Genomic DNA, 25,027 nt, shown 5'->3' with positions numbered 1-25,027 from the left:
TGGCACACAGACACAGGAAATAAATTTGCGGTGACAAAGCGTAATTCATCACTTTCATCACTCCGCTTGCGAGAAAAGGAAAAGGGGGGAAAAAAGGAAAGGCATTGTATTCCCTCCACTTTGACAAACAAGCTCACTCCCACTTCTTATGTCATCTCTGCTCGCAGCTGACAGATCAATCTCCGGCGTCCGCGGAATATATTTACTGATACAAATCTGCCCAGAGCCGGCAATGGCGCTATAAAAATCCACTACAGTTAACATGCATCGCACAGCAGGGACGGCGCGCAACATGCTGCTTCTGCGAACACTTCTTGCCAGTTGAGTAGCTGAACATGCTAACTTATCAGGTCTGGTGAATAATTCACAGATGCCTGCCAAAATTTGTTCTATCGAAAAACATTTTGTCTCATTAACACATTCACTGGTACTATGAAATTATGTGTTAGGCTAAGTGTAAGGTGCCGTTAAAATGACTTTCTCTCCCTGACACAGCTCAGATGGTACCTGCCCCCTCAAGCCATCTGAGCAGTGTAGGCATCTGTGAGCGGTAACCTGCCAAGAACAAGTCTAATGTAAAAATATCATAAATATTCTGAAATGGAAAGACGGCTGAAGGGTCATTTGGACAGGCTGTGAAAGGCTGTCATGTCAAAGCGCGCGCACTGTTTTTCTTCTGCCACCGTCTAAGTGAAAATGTCATGTGTACACTGGAGGGTCTGTGGTTCTCCTGTTTTCCTATTACCTTGTTCGGAGGAGATTGAAACGCTGTCACCACATGACACCTGTGGAAAGAGCGTTGCTCAGCGAAGCCGTCGTAAAAGAGCCATTTCAAATGTAGCACGTCTGCGATGAGGTTTTTTTTTGTTGTTGTTGTTCCGAGTGTGCGTGCGATTGCACGTCCAGCAAAACAACTGAAAACCAAACGCATTCATAATGATATAACCTTCATTACAACAGATGCGCTGCCAGTTAATTCTCACTTTGTTATTGCCATGTAAAATGAAGAAACACTTACTTTTGATTCTGCACCTGCAAATCATGCAGGAACAAAGCTGTAGATTCAAATGTACACACCGCAGCAAGATGCTTATCTAGACATACTTTGCATACTGCATGCATAGAAAAGCCCCAAAAAGAATACAAACTGTTTCTTTGATTGCTATGCATTATGTTTGGAAAATAGATTAAGAAAAGCAAAGGAGCAAAATGCCAAAAGCATGCGCTTACATCAGTAAACCCTAAAATAAAGACACTGAAGATCAGATATGACATATTCAAAAATATAGGTCATAATACAGAAATGTGATACGCAGCTTGTAAATGATTGAAATAGAGAAGTAAAGCACAATATGAACAGACATTTCTTTACACAATGTTCTAAACGCAATGTTAAGATTGTCTGGATCTAGTCTATGTGACGTGTTTCAAATTCTTTGTTACAGGTTAAATTAAAGCAACAGGAAATCCGTCAGTAATCATGATATAATAGTAACACTCATACGAGACATTACGCAAAACTGACTGCATAAACTTGCACGTACATGATGAGCTGATTAAGATTTATTTACTTGATTAAACATTTGAATGCTGTGAATAGACTAGATCTTATTTTTGGCATTAAACTAAATAAGGACTCGAAGTGTCTTTTGTTTGAGCTAGAACATACTCGACTTAGACATAAACATTGCAAACGAGTTATTTGGATTCCTCACGTTCCGTGCAAGAAAAATATATTCCCGAGGCGGATAGATTGCAAATCTCCAACAGTAGCTGGCTGGACATAACACCAGTACTATTTGACTTATAGGTTCAGATCTAAGACAGGATCCTGTCCACCTTTTTGATAGATGTGGGAGGCAGACTGGTGACCATTGTAGATCTAGGTACCACTGTACGGCACACGAACACGGTTACGTTTTCTGTGGGACACGGGCTACACTGCTTTGTGCTGATTAGCTGTTTTTGGTTGTTCATTTGTGTAGTTTTTACTAGTCCTTGTTCTTTTTATTTATTTATGTTTTATTTCTTTCCTCTCCTGAGGATGTACTGTATAAGGAGAAACACAAATGATGCGGGATGAAGATGTGAAACCCCTCTCCCTAAGTCCCACTTGTGGAATGGACTTTTTTTTTTTTTTTGCTTATGTCTATACAAAAAAATCAATAAAGATATTGTTTAAAAATAAACAATAAAGTTGAATTCTTAATTATAATAGGCAGATAGGTCATATTCTGTGAAATGTGTTAAATAAGATATAGATATAGATAATTAGACTAGTAGACTAACTAGACGTTAGTAGACTATTTATGGCTGCGATAAGAAGAGTTGCTGTTCACAATCCCACAAGACTGTGACATCCTATTCAATTTCTTATTCAGAGGTTATATTTATAGGAGTCCATTTAAGTCGTCCGTAGTCCATGATGCAGCCTTGTTAATTGACGAGTTATTTTCTCATAAGGACTTTCACACTTCCACAGCGTCTGATGATGAGATCATGCATTCGCATGCAGCTCTATTTATAGACGCCAGCCTGCACTACAATAACCCACGTGAGAGTAATAACACATTTCGCGAAACCAATAATAATGGCGAGCTCCGTCGATGCTTAAACACAAAAAAAGAAGACGAAGAAAACAAGTAAAACCGGGGGAAAAATCCAGTTGTCTACTGGTTGAGTGAAACATGTCACGACTTGTTAGTTCCGGTCCACTTTTACCGGCGGACTCACAATCGATTAGATAACGGCCACCTGTGAGTGAGTGACCGCAGAACCAACTGTTAAATATTAATGCGCTGCCCACTGACTGTTAGCTTCCAAGCTAACTTCATGCTCAACAACACAAAGCTAATTAGTTTTATGTGTAAAAGTTCAGTATTGCTGCACAACCTGTTTTCACTTGATACGCTATTTTATAAAAGAAAGTTATTATTATACCCCGACGTTTTTTTTTGTAAAACATTTACAGTTTGCCTTCATGTTGAATTTGTTGTTAATCATAAAAAAGGCTCAGAGGAGGACAGGGTGCAGGTTTGACGGCTGTGTAGGATGCGGCGTGTACGTGTGTTTATGGCTCATGAGGACGCAGCTATAAATAGTCTTACTTTGTAGGTCCTAGCAAAGGTGGCGGTGGCGGCCGGCGCACTCTCTTTGCTCCCCTGTCCTCTGGTGATCTCTGTGGCGGAGGGAGGAGGACATATCTCCTGCAGCTGACCGTCCTCAGCAGGTGCACCACTAACTTCGTCGGTGGAAGGAGAACTGAATCAGATCTGATGCTAATGGCGCTACCTGTGTGGAGATGTGGAACACGGGGGCAGTTTCAGCACAATCCAACTCTTCTTGTTATGAAACAAGTACTCCCCTGTGAGAATCACTGCAACATGTGTCTCTCTACCTGGACCTGACTGGCATAACTCTATCTTCCGCCTTTTTTTTTTTTTTTTTGTTCCAGTCTTCTAGTACCTCAAATGCACCAGTAAATGTGGGACATGTTCCTGTTGTAATGAGGCTATTATTTCCCTGTTATTGCATAACCTAAAGTTTCAGATGTTCATGTTTTGACAGCTGCATACAGTTCGCAGTGATACACCGCCTAAAAATAACCTGGACAGACCACACGTCCACGCAAAGATCATTAAAATGGAAACAGTGACATCTACTGGTCGAATAACAAACAACGTGGACAAGGCAGGGGCAAATACTGCATAGAAATACCTGTGACCATTAGATGGCTAAATGTAGTGTTAAATGAAGGCAGTCAACAATAACAGTTAATCTATAAAGAAAAACATCAACCAGTTGTCGCTGCACTCAGCCTCTAAAGTCTAGAGAGGGACACTGAAACTGAACCTGCTGACTGTGCACATTCCCACTCTTTTTGTTAAACAAGTACCCCCCTGGTGAGAATGTTGGTTAAAAAAAAAAAAAAACATGAGTTGCTTTTATCTCTACCAGGAGCAATGCCTGACTGATTATCAGAGATTATATGCAGATTTGTCATCGTCATAAATCTACAGCTGTCCACCGACTCGCATTTTTATTTGTCACTTCAAAGCATTCTTCACTGCCTCTCCTTATTTTACTGTTAGGCTCAGTGGACAAATGTCCTCTCTTTAGGAGACGAACAAAGCATCTGTTTTCACCCGTTTCCCACGTTACTGCCAGCAAATAAGTTTGTGACATCCACTTTGGCCTTGTGCACCGTCACATCTTATGCCTTAATACACCATTATTGGAGATTTTATTTTAGGAGGTCGTCAGTAATGCAAAGTCTAGCTCTACATTGGCACTATGGGAACGTTGGTGGGAAAGTGACAGCTGAAATTCTTTCTCCTCCTGTCCTGCCACTGTCCTACAGCAGCTGAGACTGACCCAGTGGGTGACACCACTTTCATCCCAGGACCCTGACGGCCCAGCTGTGTGCTATCTCTCATCCTGACATCTGGACAGACAGGGACCCGGCTAGATATCAGCGCATCTGAAGTACAATCGTGCACGCATGTCACTATGGATGTTGTGTCCCGGTGCAGCAGCTCACAGCTGGTATCTGGGTGCTAAAAGTCTGTGTCATTTCTTGTTCTTGATGTTCAGCTAAAAATGTTATGAAACTTGTAGTCCTCACAAATAATGCAGATATCTAATTGTCAGAACATTCACCAGTTCATTATTTCTGCATTTGGGCACGCTTCTGTAAAAGCTTCTCTGTAAAGAATAAAAACAATCTGTTGAGTAGTTTGGTAAGCGTTAAGACACGCAATTATATTTGCATTTATGAGAAACCGGACCAAGGAATATTTACCTGAGAAATCAAAAAGTTCAAAACTAGTTGTGATATTTCTGACCGGTTTGGCTGAAAATACCACACACACACAAAGAATCTTGTAAACAAGAAGGGTATAACCACAGGGTCAGGGTGCAGTCTTAAAGCGGGGTGGACATTATGTGTGCAACCATCTGTTTTCTGCATTGATGCATTTACTCCGCTGTTTCTCCCCCTCTTAATTTCATTTGTGAGAACCCCTCTCCGTCACAGCCTCCCTGGTGAGAAAGTATTTCTGCTTGGGTTACTGAGTCCTTTAGGGGGGATTTAGAGACAGATCTAGGGGGATTACCCCCAGTAAAGGTGACCAGGGTATACCCAAATCATCCACATAGCTGCCACAGCCTTTTCCCTCTCCCCTCTGTTTTATCCAGTGCAGTGAAATCTGAGACTACCCTTGAACGTTGGTGAACATAACCTGCATTCTTTCACGAGAGCCCCAATACCTCATCGCTCACTAAGCTGTACTACTTGTTGTTGTTCTGTTTTTTGGTTTCCTTGTTGAAATTGATGATAAATCATGGAATATTCACCTCTGCAACCATGTATGGCACTGAGACTAACATTTTTAGATGGTTAGGAAGCATAAAGATTTATAATCAATACCAAATGGGACAGTAGAATATGATATTCTTATTAATCTTTTAATTTTGTATCAGTTATATTTTAAATCTGTTCTGATTTAATAAAACTTCAAACATGAATGTGACTGTACTGCAGTTCTTTTCCTCATGAATCTAAATGTACTAAGCCTGTGGCTGTGACATTGAGTCATTTTTCATTTTTATTTTTTCCCAAGCCTTTTGGCACTGTTCCACAACGTCAATCCTGCCAGTCCGGTTAGCTGCAGCATTTACGCTGCCCAAAAGAAACTACTGTCCCATATCATCAGCTGTTGTGACAGCAACATTCCATGAAAGATTCAAGCACACAAATACAGAACCCTTTATTCTCAAGTTATTAATGCTTCCTTTCATTGGATTTTCGAGTATAAGGAAATTAGTTTCTAATTTTGTCTAGTTCTGAAATCACAAATACATACTGTTCTAAGTTGCTTAACTTAATACATATTTATCAAGGAAAGGGCAACCAAAAGTTGTAAATTCCATGCAGTTGAATGTTTTGACTTCATCCACAACAGCTTCCACATCAGGTTCAGTGCAACCCCTCAACTGCATGCAGGCAGGTTGCACCACTAGAGGGCGAGATTTCACCACATTTTGGTGCTAGGTTACACGTTGTGTATTTAAACCCCACTAATCTGTGAGTTGCTTGAAATTCCTTGTTTGTTTGTTTTAATCTGCACACAGACATTCAGAACTGGTTCGTCGGGGTCTAATAAATATGCTGCATGGCTACTTTGTTTAAGAAGAGTGATCAGCCAGATAACACTCTATTCAGAGCAACTCGTCCTGTGAGAACAGCAAACTCTTGACAACACATGTGCAGACCCTCAGTGAGGCTCCCACGGAGTTGCTCTGCGTCCAGTGCTGGCATTGTTTTCTCACTTGTTCAAGATGAGTCACTGCGTATTAATAGAATAATAAGCAGCTGTTGCGCACACATTTATTTAAAATAAAAAAGGACGCAGTATGATTTCAGCTGTGTGACTTTATTTCACCTTGGATGAACATCTTAAAAATATTCGATATGAAATAGCAACACTTGTTAAAACATGAGTGTAGACAGCAATGCAATATTCAACAAAGTGCGTCTGTCACGGAGCGCTGTTAGCAACAACCAATCGTAGGCCGCCTTACTACCACGTACCTCCGGTTCAGCCAATTGAATTGCATCTTTTAGGGAAGTGAAATATGATGGCGGCAATGTTATGGAGTTTCCGCTACTCCCCTGCTTTGCTTTCATGCCATCAGGTTAGGAGGCTAGCAGGAGCGCTAAGCTAGAGTCACGCTAGGCCTCAGCAGACCAGCCGGAGAGCTGAAAGATCAGACTCTACTATTCGGAAGGAGACAAATATCCCTGTATGAATCTGCATGAGAAGCGTTAACATCCCACAAATATGGTGGTTCTCAAAATTCGAGACCAGGTAAGTGACCGTTGCATCAGAAGCGGCCATAACTTTAAGCTGATGGTGACTGGCTAATGTTAGCCGGCTAGCCCGATTTCAGCGTTTGCCAGCGCAATGTAATTGGAGCCTTTCTGGCTACTCTCTGAAACGGAAGCATTGGCCAAAGGCATTTCCCAAAGCTGGAAATTTAGTTGTCATTCATGATGGGGGACTTGGGTGAAGCAGTGCTGGGCGAATTTCATTTGTTTGTCATGTTTTCTGCATCACAGTCACGTTCAGACGCATAGTCAAGCGGTTGTTAGGGACGTAACTAGCTATTGATACTGTGTTTATGTCCAGCAATTAGCCAGACCCATCGCGAAATGCTACTAGGTGCTCATTTGGGAAGTCAGCTGTTAGCACCTTTTGACATAACTGAGCTTGGGTAGTGCCATGAAAGTGAATCCATGATTTAAATCTGTGTTGTAACGTTAACGTGAAGCGATTGGCATAACATCACAACAAAAGCGGTCACTTGATTGTGACAACTGGCTAGCTAGGTTTCTGATAGCTATGATATCAAATACCATATAAACAACTGAATAATCAATTGACTACATGAAGTGTTCAACCCCCTCTGTGATTGTGATATTAGGGACGTGGGGCATTGAAAGTGGGGATCTGTCAGAAGCTTTGTGTCAGTTTAGGGATTTGTTTTTCATATTAATATTTAAGTGGCTTCATAACAGTGATATTAGTTCTGTCCGTCATCCGAGGCCTTTAGTCTGGCTCTCAGTGTAAATACTTGAAATAAATTAGCCGTGACCTGTTGAGAAACATCAACCATAGTACATTCTATCATGTGCATAGTACACATGTCTAAATCGCTGTGTAATGCTTATAATGAATGTATGAAGTAACTGGCAATGTGTCAGTACTATACACGTGTCCTTTTCACCACATTAAACACTTAACACCTACTTGTGAAAACGAGAATAGCGCCGCGTTATCGTTTCGAGGGCTTCGTTTTGCACCGGCCACACTATTCTTGTCACATATATGTATGTGCATACATGTGCCTTTTATTGTCCTTGTGCCTGAACGATTGTGTGCAGCCCGGGCTCCTGTGAGCCGGTTCGGTTGCCAAAGAGCTGTCTCCATGGTGATGGTATTAACTAGCCTGGCTCGTGTGAGGAGAGGAGGTGCACAGTCGAGCAGCTAGAGAGGAGCGCTGAAAGGCTTCTGCATCACTCATGCAGGACTGTAGAACTGAAAACAACAAAATGTAGATCTGTCTCTTTTTTTTATCGCGGAGGGAGGATACAGAAGACTTTACTGTAAGAAGCATAAGTATGAGCTTGTTACTCTGGGTTTGCTCAGAGTCTTCCCTGCAGACATTCACGGGCATCATAATAGCTAAATGAATGGATTGTGGCATGTTTATAAAGGACGCTACTAGCTCCCTAGATAGCAATGGTAGTTATTGTTTTGCTTATTTGAAAGATGAATTGATCGTAGACTTGCGAATCTATCTTCTTTCAGTCTAACTCACAGTGTTACATAGTTTAGGAGGAATAGCGTTTATATTTAGAATGCGTACCATATTTTGCATGACACATTTTTTATTCATTCATTCATTCGTTCATTTTCTGTAACTGCTTGTCATCTGGAGGGTCGCAAGGGGGCTGGAGCCTATCCCAGTTGTCACCGGGCGAGAAGCGGGGTACGCTCGGGACAGGTCGCCAGTCTGTCACAAGGCTAACACAGCGAGACAGACAACCATTCACACTCGCACCTACGGCCAAATTAAAATCGCTAATGAACCAAACAAGCACGTCTTTGGACAGTGGGAGGAAGCCAAGGTACCCAGAGAGAACCCACGCAGGCACAGGAAGAACATGCAAACTCCAGAGAGCTCCACAGAACGGCCCCAGTTGTGCACTCGAGTTTGTTTCATCCCATAGTTTTATGCAATGCTCTGGATGTGACATTAAGCCGTGCAGTACCGTGGATGAATTGTCTAATTTGTAAAGTAGGTGACCCGAGCTGCACCATTCAAACGAGATGTCACTTGTAGACGAAGCCTCACAAACTGCACGTATGCACGTTAGCTGCTCGGCTAGCTGGGCAGCCTGGTGAGTTAAATGAAGGATGAAGTCTTGATAAATAAATTAACTCTCCTGTGCTGCACCTGTAAATTTAAAAGCTGTTATCGTTCCTAGTTTGTATTTCTTTTAGCTGATGTATTAAAGGTTGAATGATAATGCAAGACATTTCCCACTCCACCAACATTATGGCACGTGATATTAAAAGCTGCACACTTTTTGCCCTTTTTCTAACTCTGGCTGTTTCATCACACGTTGCATTCTTGATACAACATGCGTTCATTTTGCGTAATGCATCACCTGACACCCAACATTTGGGATTTTAAGTGTACAAACAAAAACACAAGTAATGTCAGGGAAGAGTTAAGTTTTCATGGGAGCCAGGAATGTTCCATCTGGAAGGGATCCCCTCCACTCACTGTCGTCCACATCCAAACCAGCCTATTCCCGCAGGCAACTGAAAACAGCTTGATCAAACGTTCTCTGCTGGTCTCGCGGTGGCTCCGATAGGGGAGTTTATCACGTGTAATCACACAGTTGATGGCCAACGGTGTATCCAAATAAATTTGATAAGTCTTGCATCAACAAAAAAAAAGCCCAACACAAACATTCGAAAAGGAGTGAAGAATAAAACAGGCACATGTGTAATGACAACCAGCTGCCAGCTTGAAGCCTTCTTGGTAAAGTGATTCTTTACCAACCTGGGACCGACCGAGATGATTTTACAGTCCTGGCTGGTTGTTGTGAAGATGTGACCAACTATGTGGAGTATATGACTGGTAAGGTTTAGATGTACTGTGTTGAAGCATTTCACTTTCTTGGTTCCTGTATTTCACTGTTAAGAGAGACATGAAAGTATGGTGACGAAGCCTCGTCTTACAGGAAGCACTGGCAAAATTCTCCAAAGGAGTTACGAGGAAGAAACTCTTAATATAGCTTCAGTGTCGTGTTTTATAACCACAGAAACTCCAGCCAGGTTTTGATATTTTAGGTTGGCCTTTTCCGTATACTTGTGAAAGCGTTGGCATAACAATAGGTTGCGTAAAATACGCAGAAGCCCATTCCCTCTGTGTGCGCCCCTACGAAAGGTGGAGCCACCTTGACTGCTTTTTAAAAAGGAAAGGCAGGATTGACAGGATCCATAAGAGTCAGACTTCGCTAAGAAGTCACGGTACAACACAGATCGCTAGAACCAAAGCAACTTTCTCTTTTACCTCCATTTTATTTGGAGCCCTTTTTTTAGTTTTTTGGCAGGTTTGCCACTTGTTATATGGGGAAACACATTCATTTGTGGACCATTTTTCAATTTCTGTTTTTGTTGATGACGCAATCCCAGGACGGCCCATCACGCTGATGCAAAGTGAGGCCGTGAATCGCGACCTTAATTCGGAGCACATGGCTGGACCCGTACTCTTTCAAGGAATGTGTTTTTGATGTCTGTGCTGTGGGATGTGGATGGTTTCGCGGGCCAGCAGACAGCAAACAAACACAGAGGAGCATTAGAAAGTGGCTGCTCAGCATTTGTCAGTATGGGTCCAGATAGTCCACCACAGACATCGGGCGACACGTAATTTTGTTAAATTACGCATTCACAACCGGCTCTCATATTTCTATGTTTTTGTCTCTTTTTTTTTTTTTTTTTTTTGATTTATTATCATGCAAACCACATCGCTGCTTTGCCCGGCTTCTGTTCTTTTGAAAAGTTTTTAAATGACAAAGTTTGATCGCGGAGCAAATGAGTCGCGTGTGCATCGTGGTGCTCGACGACGAGGATCCTGAAGTCTCTCCGAGTTCCAAGGTCTCAAAGGTCTTAATGGCCATTGTTGTTTCAAACCTGACCTGTTCTGTTTGCATTTCACTCCTGAAGGTCGTCACTTGTGCACTGGTTTTATATTACAAGTAGCATTGGATGTCTGAGGTAGTGTTGCACTGCACATAGGGTCAGACATGTATTGAAATCCTGTTTTTTTTTTTTCCCGTTCCAGCCTGCTTTGCTGAAAGCCATTTTCAATGTGGACCCGGATGAAGTACGCTCGCTCATATTCAAAAAAGAGGATGTGAATGCACAGGTAATCCCGACAGCCACCAACTGCATCTGTTTCCTCACATAATTGTTGTTTTCCAAAAAAAAAAAATCAAAAAAAAAACACCCAAGCAACACTGAATTTAAAACCTCCAATTTATAATTGTCCTTGAAAGGCCTCGTGCAGCACTTTCACTTAACAGTGGCTGAGTTCAAAACAGCACATGGTTGCTTTTTTACAGTTTCCACTGCATGATCTGGCTCCGGTTATTTTATTGCATTCCTCCACTTACTGCTTCGGTGGGGGTGTTTGTTTCAAAATAAGGCTGGTTTGTACTTGCTCGTGTTTCACTGCGAGGCTTTTCTGAATTTGGCTTAAACCCACTTAGTGCTGTGAACGGCGACTGTTAATATTAACAAGCTTGAATGTACCATTGCAATCAGTTAAGAAAAAGTTTTGCTTTATTGTCAATTTTGCTTTTGTGGTAAAGAAAGTAAAGAATCTTTTTCTTCCTTGTTCCAGGACAATGAGAAGCGAACACCCTTGCACGCTGCCGCCTATCTGGGAGATGCAGAAATTATAGAGCTGCTGATTCTTTCAGGTATTGTTCGTTCTAAACATTAATGCCAGAGATGCAGCCGTTGGCCTGGAAGTAAAGTGCTATAAGTAACACGTATTGATCGACTATTACATTATAACAAACAGGCGGGATATCTCGGAAATGGCCGGTGCTGGCGGATAAAGCCTCCAATCACGTGGAACATCATACGTTATGGGATAATAATATGCATTTGTTTTGATATAAAGAATAAGGGGCGTGACACACTAAGCCAGCGGTCAGGCGTTTCCTAGCGTCGCACCACCTGTGACCTTCTGTAGTCCTGGTTTTTCCGGTGTGTCCTGCACCGTTGGCACCAGCCAGACCGACACTTTGAATCGGAAGTGGACTGAATCCGTGACTGAGGACGCTCTGATTGGCTGTTGAGCTTTGAGAACCGGCGCACGAAACAAAACAACAAAATTCAAAGAGCACACATTTACATGCTCGTACATCATCTGTCTAAAATGAACATTCAAATGCACAAACATTTTCATAGCAACACGATCATCAAGAATGAATAAAGTGTGGACAAAATGATCAGCCTGGTATAGTCGAGGCTCACTCTGTGTGGTGGTTTCTCTTCCTAGTTTCTAGCCTCCCAGGTAGTAGTAGTAGTAGTAGTAGTAGTAGTACCTCTTCAGGTCTTTCAGATAAGCACAGAATGTACAGTACGTGCGAGTCAGCCTTTGGCTTTAGTCTCTGTGGTTTGTTCAAATGCAACTTTTTGGCACAGATACAAACAACGAGACTCTCGTCTAGACCCATTGTCTACGGTAGTGTTTTGATGTTGGTCTGGTGTCTCATATGTATCATTCTTGTAGCTCAGTTCCACATTACATTAACAATCATGTAGATATTTGAAACATTTTCAAACATTTTCACTTTTCTAACACACATCAACACATTTGAAATGTAACACTGACTGGAATGGGCTTATCTAGCCAGATGGTGCATCTGTATTCAATATGATGAAATGGTTCCAGAGGTAATTTTAAAAAACTAACTGCAGCTTTGTCCTAAAAAGGTGCAGTTTGTTCTTTTCTAAACATTAAACCTGAAGTCGCAAAAATGAATCGCCTGCCAGGGTCTGACATTCAATGTCCTTTTGCTTGTAGGTGCAAGAGTAAATGCCAAAGATAACAAGTGGCTCACTCCTCTGCACCGAGCTGTGGCCTCCTGCAGCGAGGTAAGCAGATCCCCCGTCACATCGCAGTCATTCATAATCTACGCAACCTTTTATATATATATACACACACGTATCCAAGGAATGGAAAATTTGAACCCGCATGTTTTCATTGATTTATTTTTTCTTGCAGGAGGCTGTGCAGGTGTTGTTGAAACACTCTGCAGATGTAAATGCCCGTGACAAGAACTGGCAGACTCCGCTGCACATCGCCGCGGCCAATAAGGCCGTGCGTTGTGCCGAAGCCCTCGTCCCTCTGCTAAGCAATGTGAATGTGTCAGACAGAGCTGGCCGGACTGCGCTGCACCACGCAGCCTTCAGTGGTCATCTGGAGGTAAGATTACTGAAGTACCGTTTGATTCAGCTGTGAGCCACAGCGTCTTTAGTATTGATTTAGTTGAAGCTCGGTGAATAGAAACGGTAGAACTCTAGAATAGTATTTACTTTAAGAAGCAAAACAACTTGGAGGATATTGTGGCTGTGAAGTCTGTCTGGTCTTTAGTAAATATCACAACTGAGCTTAAGCTATTTGTGCTTGATGTTCATGTTAATGACTGTTATGATGTTCCGTTTATTCTGGAACAGCATAAAAGTGATATGTCAACTGTATGATCATTTTTGAGGATGTGATTTGTTTTGCCGTCACACTAAATTGAGTTAAACATAAAAAGCGTTTCTCTCATTTGGCCGCCAAAATAATACATACATGTGTACAGTAAAGTTCAACAGCTCTACAAAGCACAGCCTCTAAAATGACAACAGTTAAATCGTCATCGCGCTCAGTTATTTTAATCAAATGCTGAATGTTACAACTTTTATGAGGTGTTATGTTAGGATGCATTCATTTTCACTGGTGTACCTAATAAACTGCCAAGTGGGTCAGGTGCTATTTTGGTCTCACCAGAGCTCATGCTATATGCACAATTAATTTTTGGCACGGATATTGTCGTGCAGTTCTCGGTATTGGGTGTGTTTACGTAGATGCAAGTAGAAGTTCTTGATCTGCTAAGAGGAAGTGTTTGTACTTGCCTCATAAATGTGCAAACACAATGGGCACTCTAGCATTGCAACACGGGACTATTGTCGCCCCTTTTAGAACCGTGAGGTGAGAACAGTCAACACCGCAGCCGTGCCAGCCACAACTCACTCTTCGTAACAATGAATACCTCGGACAAACTTTTAGATGGTTTTAATTATTTTCAGACAGCTAACAGCTGACCTGGGTTTGTGTTCTAATAGGGTGAAAAAACATCCGCCTTTTGATTTACGAGCCAGATACACAAACTGAATCCAGTCACCGAAGTCCAAACATCAGAACCTCTATGGAAACGCACGACATATTTTCAGATATAGCCGCAAACTCGACACTGTGGGCCGTCGGCCATAATTTGTGTCACACACTCGAGGATGCTGTGCGCTCAGACAGCGCTTGGCCGCTCATGAGCTTGCATGCAAATGACTCTGCAGTCGTTTATTTGCATGCAAATGAGTTATCTTAAAAGTGGAAATGTCTTGGAAACGGCAAAGTGTAGGAACTCGTCGCCGTTCGGAGAACCTTTTAGTCATGAAGCTGTATTCCAGTAAAACACAAAACTAATGAAGACAGTGTTCAACTTAACCTGCTACAACGTAGCCAAAGCTTTACAGCTGCGTAATGCTTGAATATTTTTTGTTCTTTTGTCGTACCTGCGTCGACTGTATGGTCAACAGAACATGATTTATAGTCTTGTAGAGGTTCCGTGTTAGGAGATGAATGGCAGGTCGCTGTCTGTGTTGTAGATGGGATGAATTGAAGCTGTTGGCCTGTGTATTAAATCATTGAACGAGCATCTCCCGGCATAATTCCTGATCGCTCTTCTTTCCTCTGTTGCTGCTGTTAGATGGTGAGGCTCTTGCTCTCCAGAGGAGCCAACATCAACGCTTTTGACAAGAAGGATCGACGTGCAATCCACTGGGCGGCCTACATGGGTAAAAACAAAAACAAACCTTTTCATTTTTCATTTTCAAGTAACCAGTAAGAATTATTTTTTTCTCTCTTGGGATCAACAAAGGTCTCCAGGCTTTGGCGAAGTAAATGAAATGAAATCAGTACCCGTGTTCTCTTCTGACCACATAAAATATTTAATGATACCTCGATATGATATTTGTTTCATGGAATTGTTCTCTTTTTTGCTCTCAGGGCACATAGAAGTGGTGAAGCTGCTGGCATCTCATGGAGCGGAAGTGGCTTGTAAAGATAAGAAATCCTACACCCCGCTGCACGCAGCGGCCTCTAGTGGAATGATCAGCGTTGTCAAATACCTCCTGGACTTGGGGGTAGATGTAAGTTCCTCCTTCGGCCCTTTTTAGACATTACAACTGTGACATTCCTGTTTTGACTTTAATTCGTTTTTTGATGGGAACAGCTGACTCACGCCTGCTTTCCGTTTAACCCGTCCGCCTCCAGATCAATGAGCCCAACGCGTACGGCAACACGCCGCTCCACGTGGCCTGCTACAACGGGCAGGACGTGGTCGTGAACGAGCTCATAGAGTGCGGAGCCAACGTCAACCAGGTGAACGAGAAGGGCTTCGCGCCTCTGCATTTCACCGCCGCCTCTCGCCACGGGGCGCTCTGCCTGGAGCTGCTGGTGTGCAACGGGGCCGACGTCAACATCAAGGTGAGCGTCGTCCACAGCGTTTCATCTTGTTGTTTTAACTGGGAAAGAGATTGCGCACGGCGATTCCGGGAACTCTGTGAGTAAAGAGTGAGTAAAGAGTGAAACAAGCGTGCTTCACAGAGCAGCCGTAACATTATAACTACCTGCTCATAATCACATAGTGAGTATATTACACGAAAAAAAGTGAACGTTTTGTCCTGGAAGCAGTCCACTGCCAAAAACACCTACAATGTACACGTTTAGCATCACACCACGGAGCAACAGGCGAAAGTGGCCCGGTCTGACGCATCGCGTTTTCTTTTTCGTCTCACGGGTGCTCGTCTGTGAAACATGTGCCACCAGGAAACAATGAACAACCTTGCTGTTGCCGTGAGTGTGCGCTCGGTATGCAACAATATTCAGGAGGCGATAGGTATCAAAGTTACGCCCACATAAATTCCAGGACCTTGGTTTTCCCAGAAGAACATTCAATTGTAATGAGATCATCCGTGTTACTCACTTCACAGGATGGAGGTTTTAATGTTGTGGCCGATCGTTGCATTTGCTTGGTTGTGTTTGAAGTGTAGTAAAAACAATAATTGGACTAAAACTTTATTGTGTCCCTGTTTTGCAGTTTATAAATTAGAATTATGGCTTCATGTGGCCATAGCTTTATAATGTATTGTGTATAAATACTGTGTCACTTTACCTCTGTGGTTTTTTTTGTTTGTTTTTTTCGCTTCAGAGCAAAGATGGAAAGACTCCCCTCCACATGACAGCTATCCACGGGAGGTTTTCTAGATCCCAAGCAATTATTGAGAATGGTGAGCTCTTCTTAAAGCAATCAGCTTCGTACACCTTTTTTTTTTTTTTCTCTTCAGACTGGAGTGTAAGACTTAAAACTGCTTGCTTTTTTTTTTTCCCCCCAAAGGTGCTGAGATTGACTGTGAAGATAAAAACGGAAATACGCCACTACACATTGCGGCTCGATATGGACACGAGCTCCTCATCAACACCCTCATCACTAACAGAGCTGACACGGCTAAGTAAGGGAGCCTTTCTTCCCCCCCTTTTTCTTTTTCATAGTCAGCGTTCCAACTTTATGCACGGTGCCAGAGCTGCGCGGTTTAAGCTTTCCAGGGCGAAAATAATGTGTTATGTAACTGATACAAATGAACAGGGACTATTAATAGTAATTCACTACCCTCAGTTTGGTACCAAAGCTATTACATGATGAATCAATGCGATTTTTTTATTTTTTTTTTTTCCCCAGACGAGGGGTTCATGGTATGTTTCCACTGCATTTGGCTGCTCTCAGCGGCTTCTCTGACTGCTGCCGCAAGCTTTTGTCTTCAGGTGAGCAACAAAATGACACTTGCATTTGAACTGTTGATATTGATATGATATAATATAATATATTATATAATATATTATTAATATATATAATTAATATATGATATTAAAGGTGACATGAAACTAACAGAACGGACACCAACATAGAATATGTCTACATATTTTAAACGTAATGACTAACATAAAACATTGTAAAAAAATGTGCCATTTAAAAAAAAAAAAAAATCACCTTTTATATTGCATTTAAAGGCCTATTTGCATGGGATTACTTTTACCTGACGACACTGTGATTCAAACATTACCCACCTACGTTTCATTGGTCGCATTCACACGGGACAAACAAGCTCTGTGTTTTACTTAAATACATGTTCCGTTGTTAAGGCTCTGCTACTTTCCTACTCCACTGCGTGTCAGAGACAGTTTTAACTACTTTACAAATTATAATGGATAATAAAAATACATTTTTGATACTATTTATCCCGGGGAAGAAATTACCAACGCTCTGGCGGTATTTAAATCAGGTCCGTAATGCTGATGAACACATTAATGATTGATTTAATGATTTCATCCGTCTAAACGGGTTCAGCGATATCTCGACTTCATGCTCTAACATCTGTCCGAACTTTGAACCTTCTTTAAACGATCACGTCTACGTTTAGTGTTTCCCATCCTCTTTAATGTTATAATTTAACATTCTCAACGATATTTTTTTGTTTTGGTATCCTCAACTTCTTTAATGTCTGTTCTGCGAAGCCCCGTGAACAGCCAGCAGATTCACAAGCTCTTGTTTATAATCCTTTATAAATCTATTCAGGCTTTGACATTGATACCCCTGATGACTTTGGAAGGACCTGTTTACATGCTGCAGCTGCTGGAGGGTGAGTTCAGGACAGCTGCACATCATGCTTCATACGAACTCAAACGGTTCCGGTGTATTTTAAGATATTTAACCGCTTAAATGTTAATTCAAACCCCCTCAGAAACCTGGAATGTCTCAATCTCCTCCTCAACACCGGGGCAGACTTTAACAGAAAGGACAGCTTCGGAAGGTCTGTTTTATTAAACGCTGGGTTCGGATCAAGAGTCAAATTTGAACAGAGAACTGAGCCGTGTTTGCTTTTTCCAGGACCCCTCTACACTACGCCGCTGCCAATTGTAACTACCAGTGCCTGTTTGCTCTGGTGGGCTCCGGGGCCAGCGTCAACGACCTGGACGAGCGCGGCTGCACCCCCCTCCACTACGCCGCCGCCTCCGACACGGACGGAAAGTCAGTAGCACCTTGAAATTTTTTTTCGTTTCTTAAAAGAGGCGGCCGCTTGCGCGGGAGGCGGCTGATGTTTTTTTTGCATTTCCATGAATAAAAGATCATTATCAGTTGTGCCGGGGGAAACGGTTCAATGCTGGAAGCCAGCGTGTCGTTGCCTTGACTACAGCTTCTTTGTTGTGTTTGCAGGTGCCTGGAATATTTACTGAGAAACGATGCAAATCCAGGGATCCGGGACAATCAGGGCTACAATGCTGTGCACTACGCCTCGGCATACGGGCATCGTCTTTGTCTGGAGCTGGTGAGAACCTCTCTGGAGAATACTTGTCAGCTTAGAAATCAGCCCCTACATTTTTTATTTTATATCATGTTTAATGCATTGTCTTCTTCTTCTCCTGCACAATGTTAACAGATTGCAAGTGAAACCCCCCTAGATGTGGTGAGTTGTACTTTTCAAATATGCAAAATAGGCCACGGTGCCATGCGTGCCTTCAGCACAGAGCTTTAAATGGGTTTTAATTTGTTCACCTGATTTGTTCAGCTAATGGAAACCTCAGGAACGGACATCCTGAATGACTCCGATGTCCGAGCCCCTGTCAGCCCCCTGCACCTCGCTGTGAGTAACACCTGTTACCAGCCTCCGAGTGAGTAACAGAACTTCTACTTACACGTGTTGAATTCACCCTTCAGGCGTACCACGGCCACCACCACGCCATGGAGGTTCTGGTACAGTCGCTGCTCGACCTGGACGTGAGAAACAGCCAGGGGCGCACACCCCTAGACCTGGCTGCCTTCAAGGGTCATGTGGAGTGCGTGGACGTCCTAATCAACCAGGGAGCCTCCATCTTAGTCAAAGATTTCACCTTGAAGCGAACCCCTATCCACGCCGCCGGTGAGTACCCACTTGCCTACAATATGTGAAAAGTCCAACCCTAATGCAATGTAATGAATTCTACAAATGGCCTATGCTTTCTCACAGCTACTAATGGTCACTCAGAGTGTTTGCGTTTGCTGATTGGAAATGCTGATCTTCAAAGTGCAGTAGACATTCAAGACGGGAATGGACAGTAAGTAAAAGAACGGCTGTGTTTTTTTTTTTTTTTTAACTCCCTCCTCTCGTGTTCTAAAATAAAAGTTGACGTTATTATTTGTTATCTTCTAGGACGCCTCTGATGCTGTCGGTCCTGAGTGGACACACAGACTGTGTGTTTTCTCTGCTCAATAAGGGAGCCAATGTAGAAGCCAAAGACAAGTGGGGCAGGACGGCCCTGCACAGAGGAGTAAGCAGATGTCACTATTCTCTGTAGAAACGTACTTGGCGCTGCATGTCTCTGGCTTTATAGACAGCTCACTATCAAACATCATAGCACACATCATGTATATATATCAAATAGTGTTGCAAGAGAGAGTTGCATGCAAAATTTAGATTTTTTTAATGAAACTGACAATTCATGAGTGATTTAAGTGATGGCACTTAAAGATGGGCCTTCTAGGAGCAACCTAAAGAGTATTCCTGCTAGAGATCGACTGATTTTTTTTTTTTTAGGGCCGATACCGCACTTACTGATGCCGATACCGGCAAAAAAAAACATAAATTTAGGCCCGCAAAAAAACAAAACAAAGCAGTGACCGAAAAGATGCCACAGGACGGTTTAACTGGCACAAGAGCGGTGGCGCACAAACAGGTTCTACATAGAGAAGTCGTTTTAAGGAAACTGTGGCCACTTCACAAAAGTCAGCATCTGAAGTGTGAGAGTTGTTTCAGAAATGCATGCTTTAGGCAGAAGTTTAAATAGTGCTCTTTGAAAACAATCTGCAAAGCTATGTTTGGCAGCATATGATGAAAAAACACTTAGCCAACTGTTAAGTGTCAGTGTGAAAATATTCTGTTTTGGGTTGTATGGTGGCCAGTAGCACAGATATATATATATATATATAGAGAGAGAGAGAGAGAGAGAAAGAGAGAGAGAGAAAGAGAGAAAGAGAAGAGTGTGCGTCATCAATCGAGAAATAAAGAATCTTCAGTATAAAACTGTTTCCTGTTTTTTTTTTTTCCTCAGGCAGTGACCGGTCATGAAGAAAGTGTGGAGGCCTTGCTTCAGCACAGCGCCAACTTCTTGGTGCGAGACTGCAAAGGGCGCACGCCGATCCACCTGGCAGCAGCGTGCGGACACATAGGGGTACTGGGAGGCCTTCTGCATGCTGCCCAATCAGTGGAAACACTCCCTGTCTTAACAGACAACCAAGGCTACACCCCACTGCACTGGGCCTGCTACAATGGTACAGACAAGAGGGCTTAAGAGAAAACAGTCAATACGGTTCTGATATGATGTTTAGTAATGTACGCGTTAAAATGCAAGCATGCTGCCAAGTAGAGTTGGCAAACGGAGCACTTAAGCAACATCGATTCAAAACAGGCATGCAATTATTTTTCATTTCCATTTTTCATCCTTGTTTTTTTTTTTAATGGATTTCCTGTGGATTTTTGTGCACCCTAAGGTTAAATGTCGACACGTGCTGCCGAAGGCAAATGTTGTGAGAGAGCCTCGATTGTGAAGCGCCTCGTGATGAAGGCCGATAACAGCCAGTGCTTTCTTTCCCTGCAGGTCACGATACGTGCGTGGAGGTTTTGCTGGAGCAGGAGGTTTTTCACAAGGCCGAAGGCAACTCCTTCAGCCCCCTCCACTGTGCTGTGTAAGGTCTTGCGCTGTCGTCTTCTTCGATTGATGTGCGGGAGGACGGAACCTTTAACAGATTGGTCAAATGTGCTCTCTTTAGAATCCACGACAACGAGGGCGCTGCTGAGATGCTGATTGACACTCTGGGACCTGCCATCGTCAACACCAAAGACAGCAAAAACAGGTACACACCGGACAGGTGCAGCAGTTATTCGATGGGTGTATTAAAAGTTGTGAACATCATCATCTTTTGATGGCATTGTTTGTGCAGGACCCCACTGCACGCAGCCGCCTTCACCGACCACGTGGAGTGTCTCCAGCTGCTGCTGAGCCACAACGCTCAGGTCAACAGCGTGGACGCCGCAGGGAAAACTCCGCTGATGATGGCTGCAGAGAACGGCCAGACCAACGCTGTCGGTACGAACGCCTCCGCTTTAACTGGCGACCCGGGAAATATCTCGCCGGAAATAATCGGCGCAGCATTGAATTAACTGTGGTTTGTTTCTCCTGCGCTGGTCACCTCACCGTCAGAGCTGCTGGTGAGCAGTGCGAAAGCAGATCTCACTCTGCAGGACGCTGTGAAGAACACCGCTCTTCACCTGGCCTGCAGTAAGGTGTGTATGACTGTATGACTGATCGCTTTACAGAAAATAAGGCAGTATGATAAACGACACGTGTTTGCTCGTAACTCACCGTGCGCAACTCTTGTTGCAACGTGCTCTCACTCTCCACAGGGACATGAAACCAGTGCCTTGTTGATATTGGAGAAAATTACAGACAGAAACCTCATAAATGCTACGAACGCCGCCTTACAGACGTACGTATCCCTTGTAATCACATTGGCTTCGTGGTGCATTTGAGCGATGGAGCGGAGTGAAACGTTTTTAGATCTGTTACAAGCCTGTCCAAGACATCCGAGGTTTATCTGTGTTTTTAGGCCTCTACACGTGGCTGCAAGAAATGGCTTGACCGTGGTGGTGCAAGAGCTGCTCGCAAAGGGAGCCAGCGTCCTTGCAGTTGATGAAAATGGTAAAGTCACTGTTGCTTTCTTCTTCTTTTTTACTTTATTTATTTAATTTAAAATTTTTGTGCAAGTTGCCGTTGGGCGACTTTGATCTGCAATAATAATAACACACAATTTCAGCTGCTTGTGCGTTTCTAAGATACTTTGTCCATAAATACTGATAAAAATAGCAATAACTAATGCCTTGAATGATAAATGTTATGGTCTTATACTGATCCTGCTGAATCAGCTTGATGAGAGATTTGATGTAATGTGAAATAGATTTAAAGAGAGATAACAGGTGGTGCGCCAAAACCTGTCTGATCTGAGCTCACTATCAGTTTTCACCTGTTCCACCAGTATGATGCAGGACTTCAAGTATTGCTGCACCGTGCCGATCTCTGGCATGTGACGTTCAATCGTGATTAAAAAAAAAAAAAAAAAAAGACAAGACAATCATAGGGATAAAAATGTTTATGTGAGACATTGTCAGGTTCGAGCAGTCAGTTGAGTTCACCTGCCAATGGAATGAGAGTAAGCAGCTTTCCCTCTTTAAACTAACATCGCTAGCCAATCAGGAGTCGGTAGGGTGGGGGTGGGTTTTGGTTGAGATCCAGCTCAACCAATACAACATGGGAAAAAATGAGCTCTTGAGTAATCGCACTCAGAAATGACTGCTTCCAAAATAAAAAAATAGCTCCTGCACATATTTTAATGCTCCGCAAACAGTGCAGATTTACCAAACTTATTGTCTCTCATCCGAGTTCACCTGCAACATGAACATTTTGATATCGGAAATCTGAAGTATCTGAGTTTTTTTTTTCATTGAAGTCACTGTTGTCAGAAAGATGGACAGTAAATTTATGAGGCAAGGAGAATGTGTCCTATCTACAAAAAAGTTCAGGCTGTACAGGTTGGGGGTTCCCGCTGTTCTTAGATAGTAGGGGGGCCTCCAAGGAGAACAGGGTGGGAACCACAGTTAAAGATGACAAAACTATGGAAACAGTCTTTCTTATTGTTACTCTGCTGTGTCGCACATCACATCACCAGCTGTTGCCTTCTTTTCTTTGACACCAACAGCAGAAAAAAAAAATGCAAAAACTTCCAACATTTCCTTGTTTTGATTCTTTAGAGGTTAGTTTTGCAGCTTTATGTTATGTTATATGATCTGACAGTAAACTCAAGAAAGTAAGAATAAAACAAGTAATATGACTGTATCCATGGATTAAATGATAAAAATAAATACGAATATCAGATTAATCTGTTATAAAAATAATTATTAAGTCACATAAAATGTATAATTTCAGCATCAGTCCTAGAACCTGATCGATGCTCTGATTTGATAGAAATGTAACACAGGTGCGTTATTATTTCAGGTTATACCCCCGCCTTGGCCTGTGCCCCCAACAAAGATGTGGCCGACTGCCTCGCTCTCATCCTGGCCACCATGATGCCTGTGTCCCCTTGCACCCCGGCGCCCACCCTCTCTTTCAGTGCCATTAACCACTACACCACCAGCCCCTCCAAGAGCGTCACGTTCGACAGCCTGCCCGTGCTGCGCGGCGGCGAGCACAGCTCCTACTGCAGCTTCAACAACATCAGCCATCACGATGGCTTCTACAAGGACGAGGAGCTCAATGACTCGGATTCAGAGACGTACTGAGGGGGAACGGGAGGAAGTAATAAATGCATAAACACACACACATTGTGTCTTAAAAATCACCCACTGCAAGCTTGGGAGGGCAGAATAGGACGCAAGCCCCACAGGAGCCTTAAGAGTCCCCACCCCACCCCACCCTCACCCCTACCCCCCAACCAGAGAGCAAGCGAGGGAGGAGGTGCAGCAGGCTGGCCCACTCTCATCCCGACCTCATCCAGCACTAGGTGTCCTTCCGCTGATACTGGACCTTAGTAACCACTGCTTTACCAACATTGACTTACTGAGGGCAAAAGCAGGGCAGACGGGAAACTCTTTACGGCAATAACATGCTGAAGACGAGTGGGTGCGCCTCACTGAGAGCTAAACCAACAGGGACCAAAAAGACATGGATGCATTTTAACCCAGTTTTAATTGTGTAAATGAGACGAGAGAATTTTCTGGTTTATCGGTTAGAGGTTGGTGGGTGCAATTTTTCATTGGTAGATATCCGCACACGGCATCCGTCAGAACGCACTCGTCTTTCAAGTCTGTAAATCATTACAGGGGGAAAAAATCGTTTATTTTTTGAGATCAAAATTTTAATATACCCACTTTTCCTGTCTTAAGCTCCTCTAGAAAATAATCTGATTTCCTGATCTGAGTAATTTCCAAACATGTGGTATGCACCGGGTTATTCTTAAGATGATCAACCTTACCTTTGTACATTGATCTGTCCGTTGCGGTTTAGTCTTTGAGGAATAAATTATTTGTGTACTTTTGTTTCCGTTATGTGTTCATTTTGTGCCTTCATTAGTTACTGAGAAATGATGGGTTTGTAGAGGCAGCTGCGAGAGTACAGTGATGCACAGTAGGTAAGTATTTAAACATTTGTAACAAGCACTGATCCGATACTGAGGTGTGTAGGCTCAGCCCTGTGAGGAGAAACACTGTAAACCAATGAAAGGACGGCATTTGAATTTTCTTCTGTCTGAATGATATTTTTGCTCTTATATTAGTCAATGTATGTTGACGAGTTTTTGCTTGCTTTAATTACAAAAGAATACAAACAAACAAAGAAACCACTCGATCATACCATGATTCAAAAAATTTCTCGGTTTTGTCTGAAAAATCCTTTTAACTGGAAATATGTACATTTGCTAGCTTCATTAGGACGGAGAAGAGTTTTTTCCTTTTCCTTGCTTTTTCTTGAAGAGGAATGAAACTAGCATGTATATAGAGATTACGACTGTGAATTCAAAATTCCAATGAATTCTTTCAGTACTGAGATTGCTGTATATTTTATGAGTAATAAAGAAATGAGTTATTTAATAATGAACGTGAGTCTTTTCTGGAGTATTGCTCGCACTTTTGTCAAATACATGAAAGTAATGGAAGTTTTACAGACCTTTTCCCAAGAGAAATCATAGTAGATGCACTTAAGCTAAGCCTTTTGCTTTGGTTGCTGCTTTCCATTCTAAGTGGGAAAAGGCCTGTCCATCACAGAGATGCACTATATTATTATTAATATTCTTCATAATCTGTGAAAAGAAGATGCATCTACCATAGCAGCAATGATTTAGAATAGAAGAATAGAATAACAAAACAATATCTAAAACTTAATGTCAGTATTTTAGGTGGTTACTATTATTAGTGATATGTTTATATGCATTATTTCATCTTTGCAAACATGTGATAGACACATTCCAGAT

At 42.6% G+C, this 25,027-nt stretch overlaps 2 protein-coding genes across 3 annotated transcripts in view; one reads left to right on the top strand and one right to left on the bottom strand.

Annotated features, from left to right (window-relative positions):
* Window positions 1-3,409, bottom strand: part of hdac9b (histone deacetylase 9b) — a 36,623-nt gene extending 33,214 nt beyond the window's left edge. The window contains exon 1 of the mRNA XM_047598614.1: window positions 3,108-3,409. Within this exon, the coding sequence (XP_047454570.1) occupies window position 3,108 (1 nt within the window). The 5' untranslated portion in view covers window positions 3,109-3,409. The remainder of the gene's footprint in view (window positions 1-3,107) is intronic.
* Window positions 3,410-6,659: 3,250 nt separating this feature from the next.
* On the top strand, window positions 6,660-24,654 carry ankrd28b (ankyrin repeat domain 28b). 2 transcript variants are annotated; one of them, XM_047598812.1, is made up of 28 exons: window positions 6,660-6,869; window positions 10,921-11,004; window positions 11,482-11,560; window positions 12,676-12,746; window positions 12,877-13,077; window positions 14,624-14,711; window positions 14,923-15,065; window positions 15,190-15,402; window positions 16,127-16,205; window positions 16,313-16,427; window positions 16,655-16,737; window positions 17,549-17,612; window positions 17,715-17,783; window positions 17,861-18,001; window positions 18,188-18,299; window positions 18,411-18,437; window positions 18,540-18,614; window positions 18,689-18,890; window positions 18,978-19,065; window positions 19,161-19,278; window positions 20,059-20,278; window positions 20,605-20,692; window positions 20,777-20,860; window positions 20,948-21,093; window positions 21,208-21,290; window positions 21,411-21,493; window positions 21,614-21,705; window positions 23,056-24,654. In XM_047598812.1, exons 1-28 carry the CDS (start codon window positions 6,843-6,845, stop codon window positions 23,340-23,342), a joined length of 3,162 nt encoding a protein of 1,053 aa, XP_047454768.1. In that variant the 5' UTR covers window positions 6,660-6,842; the 3' UTR covers window positions 23,343-24,654. The 2 variants fall into 2 exon arrangements, with proteins under 2 accessions (XP_047454768.1, XP_047454767.1); XM_047598811.1 differs by lacking the exon at window positions 6,660-6,869 and adding an exon at window positions 10,364-10,733.
* Window positions 24,655-25,027: the final 373 nt, after the last annotated feature.

Source organism: Mugil cephalus, chromosome 11 (assembly GCF_022458985.1).
Source record: "Mugil cephalus isolate CIBA_MC_2020 chromosome 11, CIBA_Mcephalus_1.1, whole genome shotgun sequence".
NCBI lineage: Eukaryota > Metazoa > Chordata > Actinopteri > Mugiliformes > Mugilidae > Mugil > Mugil cephalus.
The sequence above is the reverse complement of the archived record's forward strand: the minus strand, read 5'-3'. Positions and strand labels throughout refer to the sequence as shown.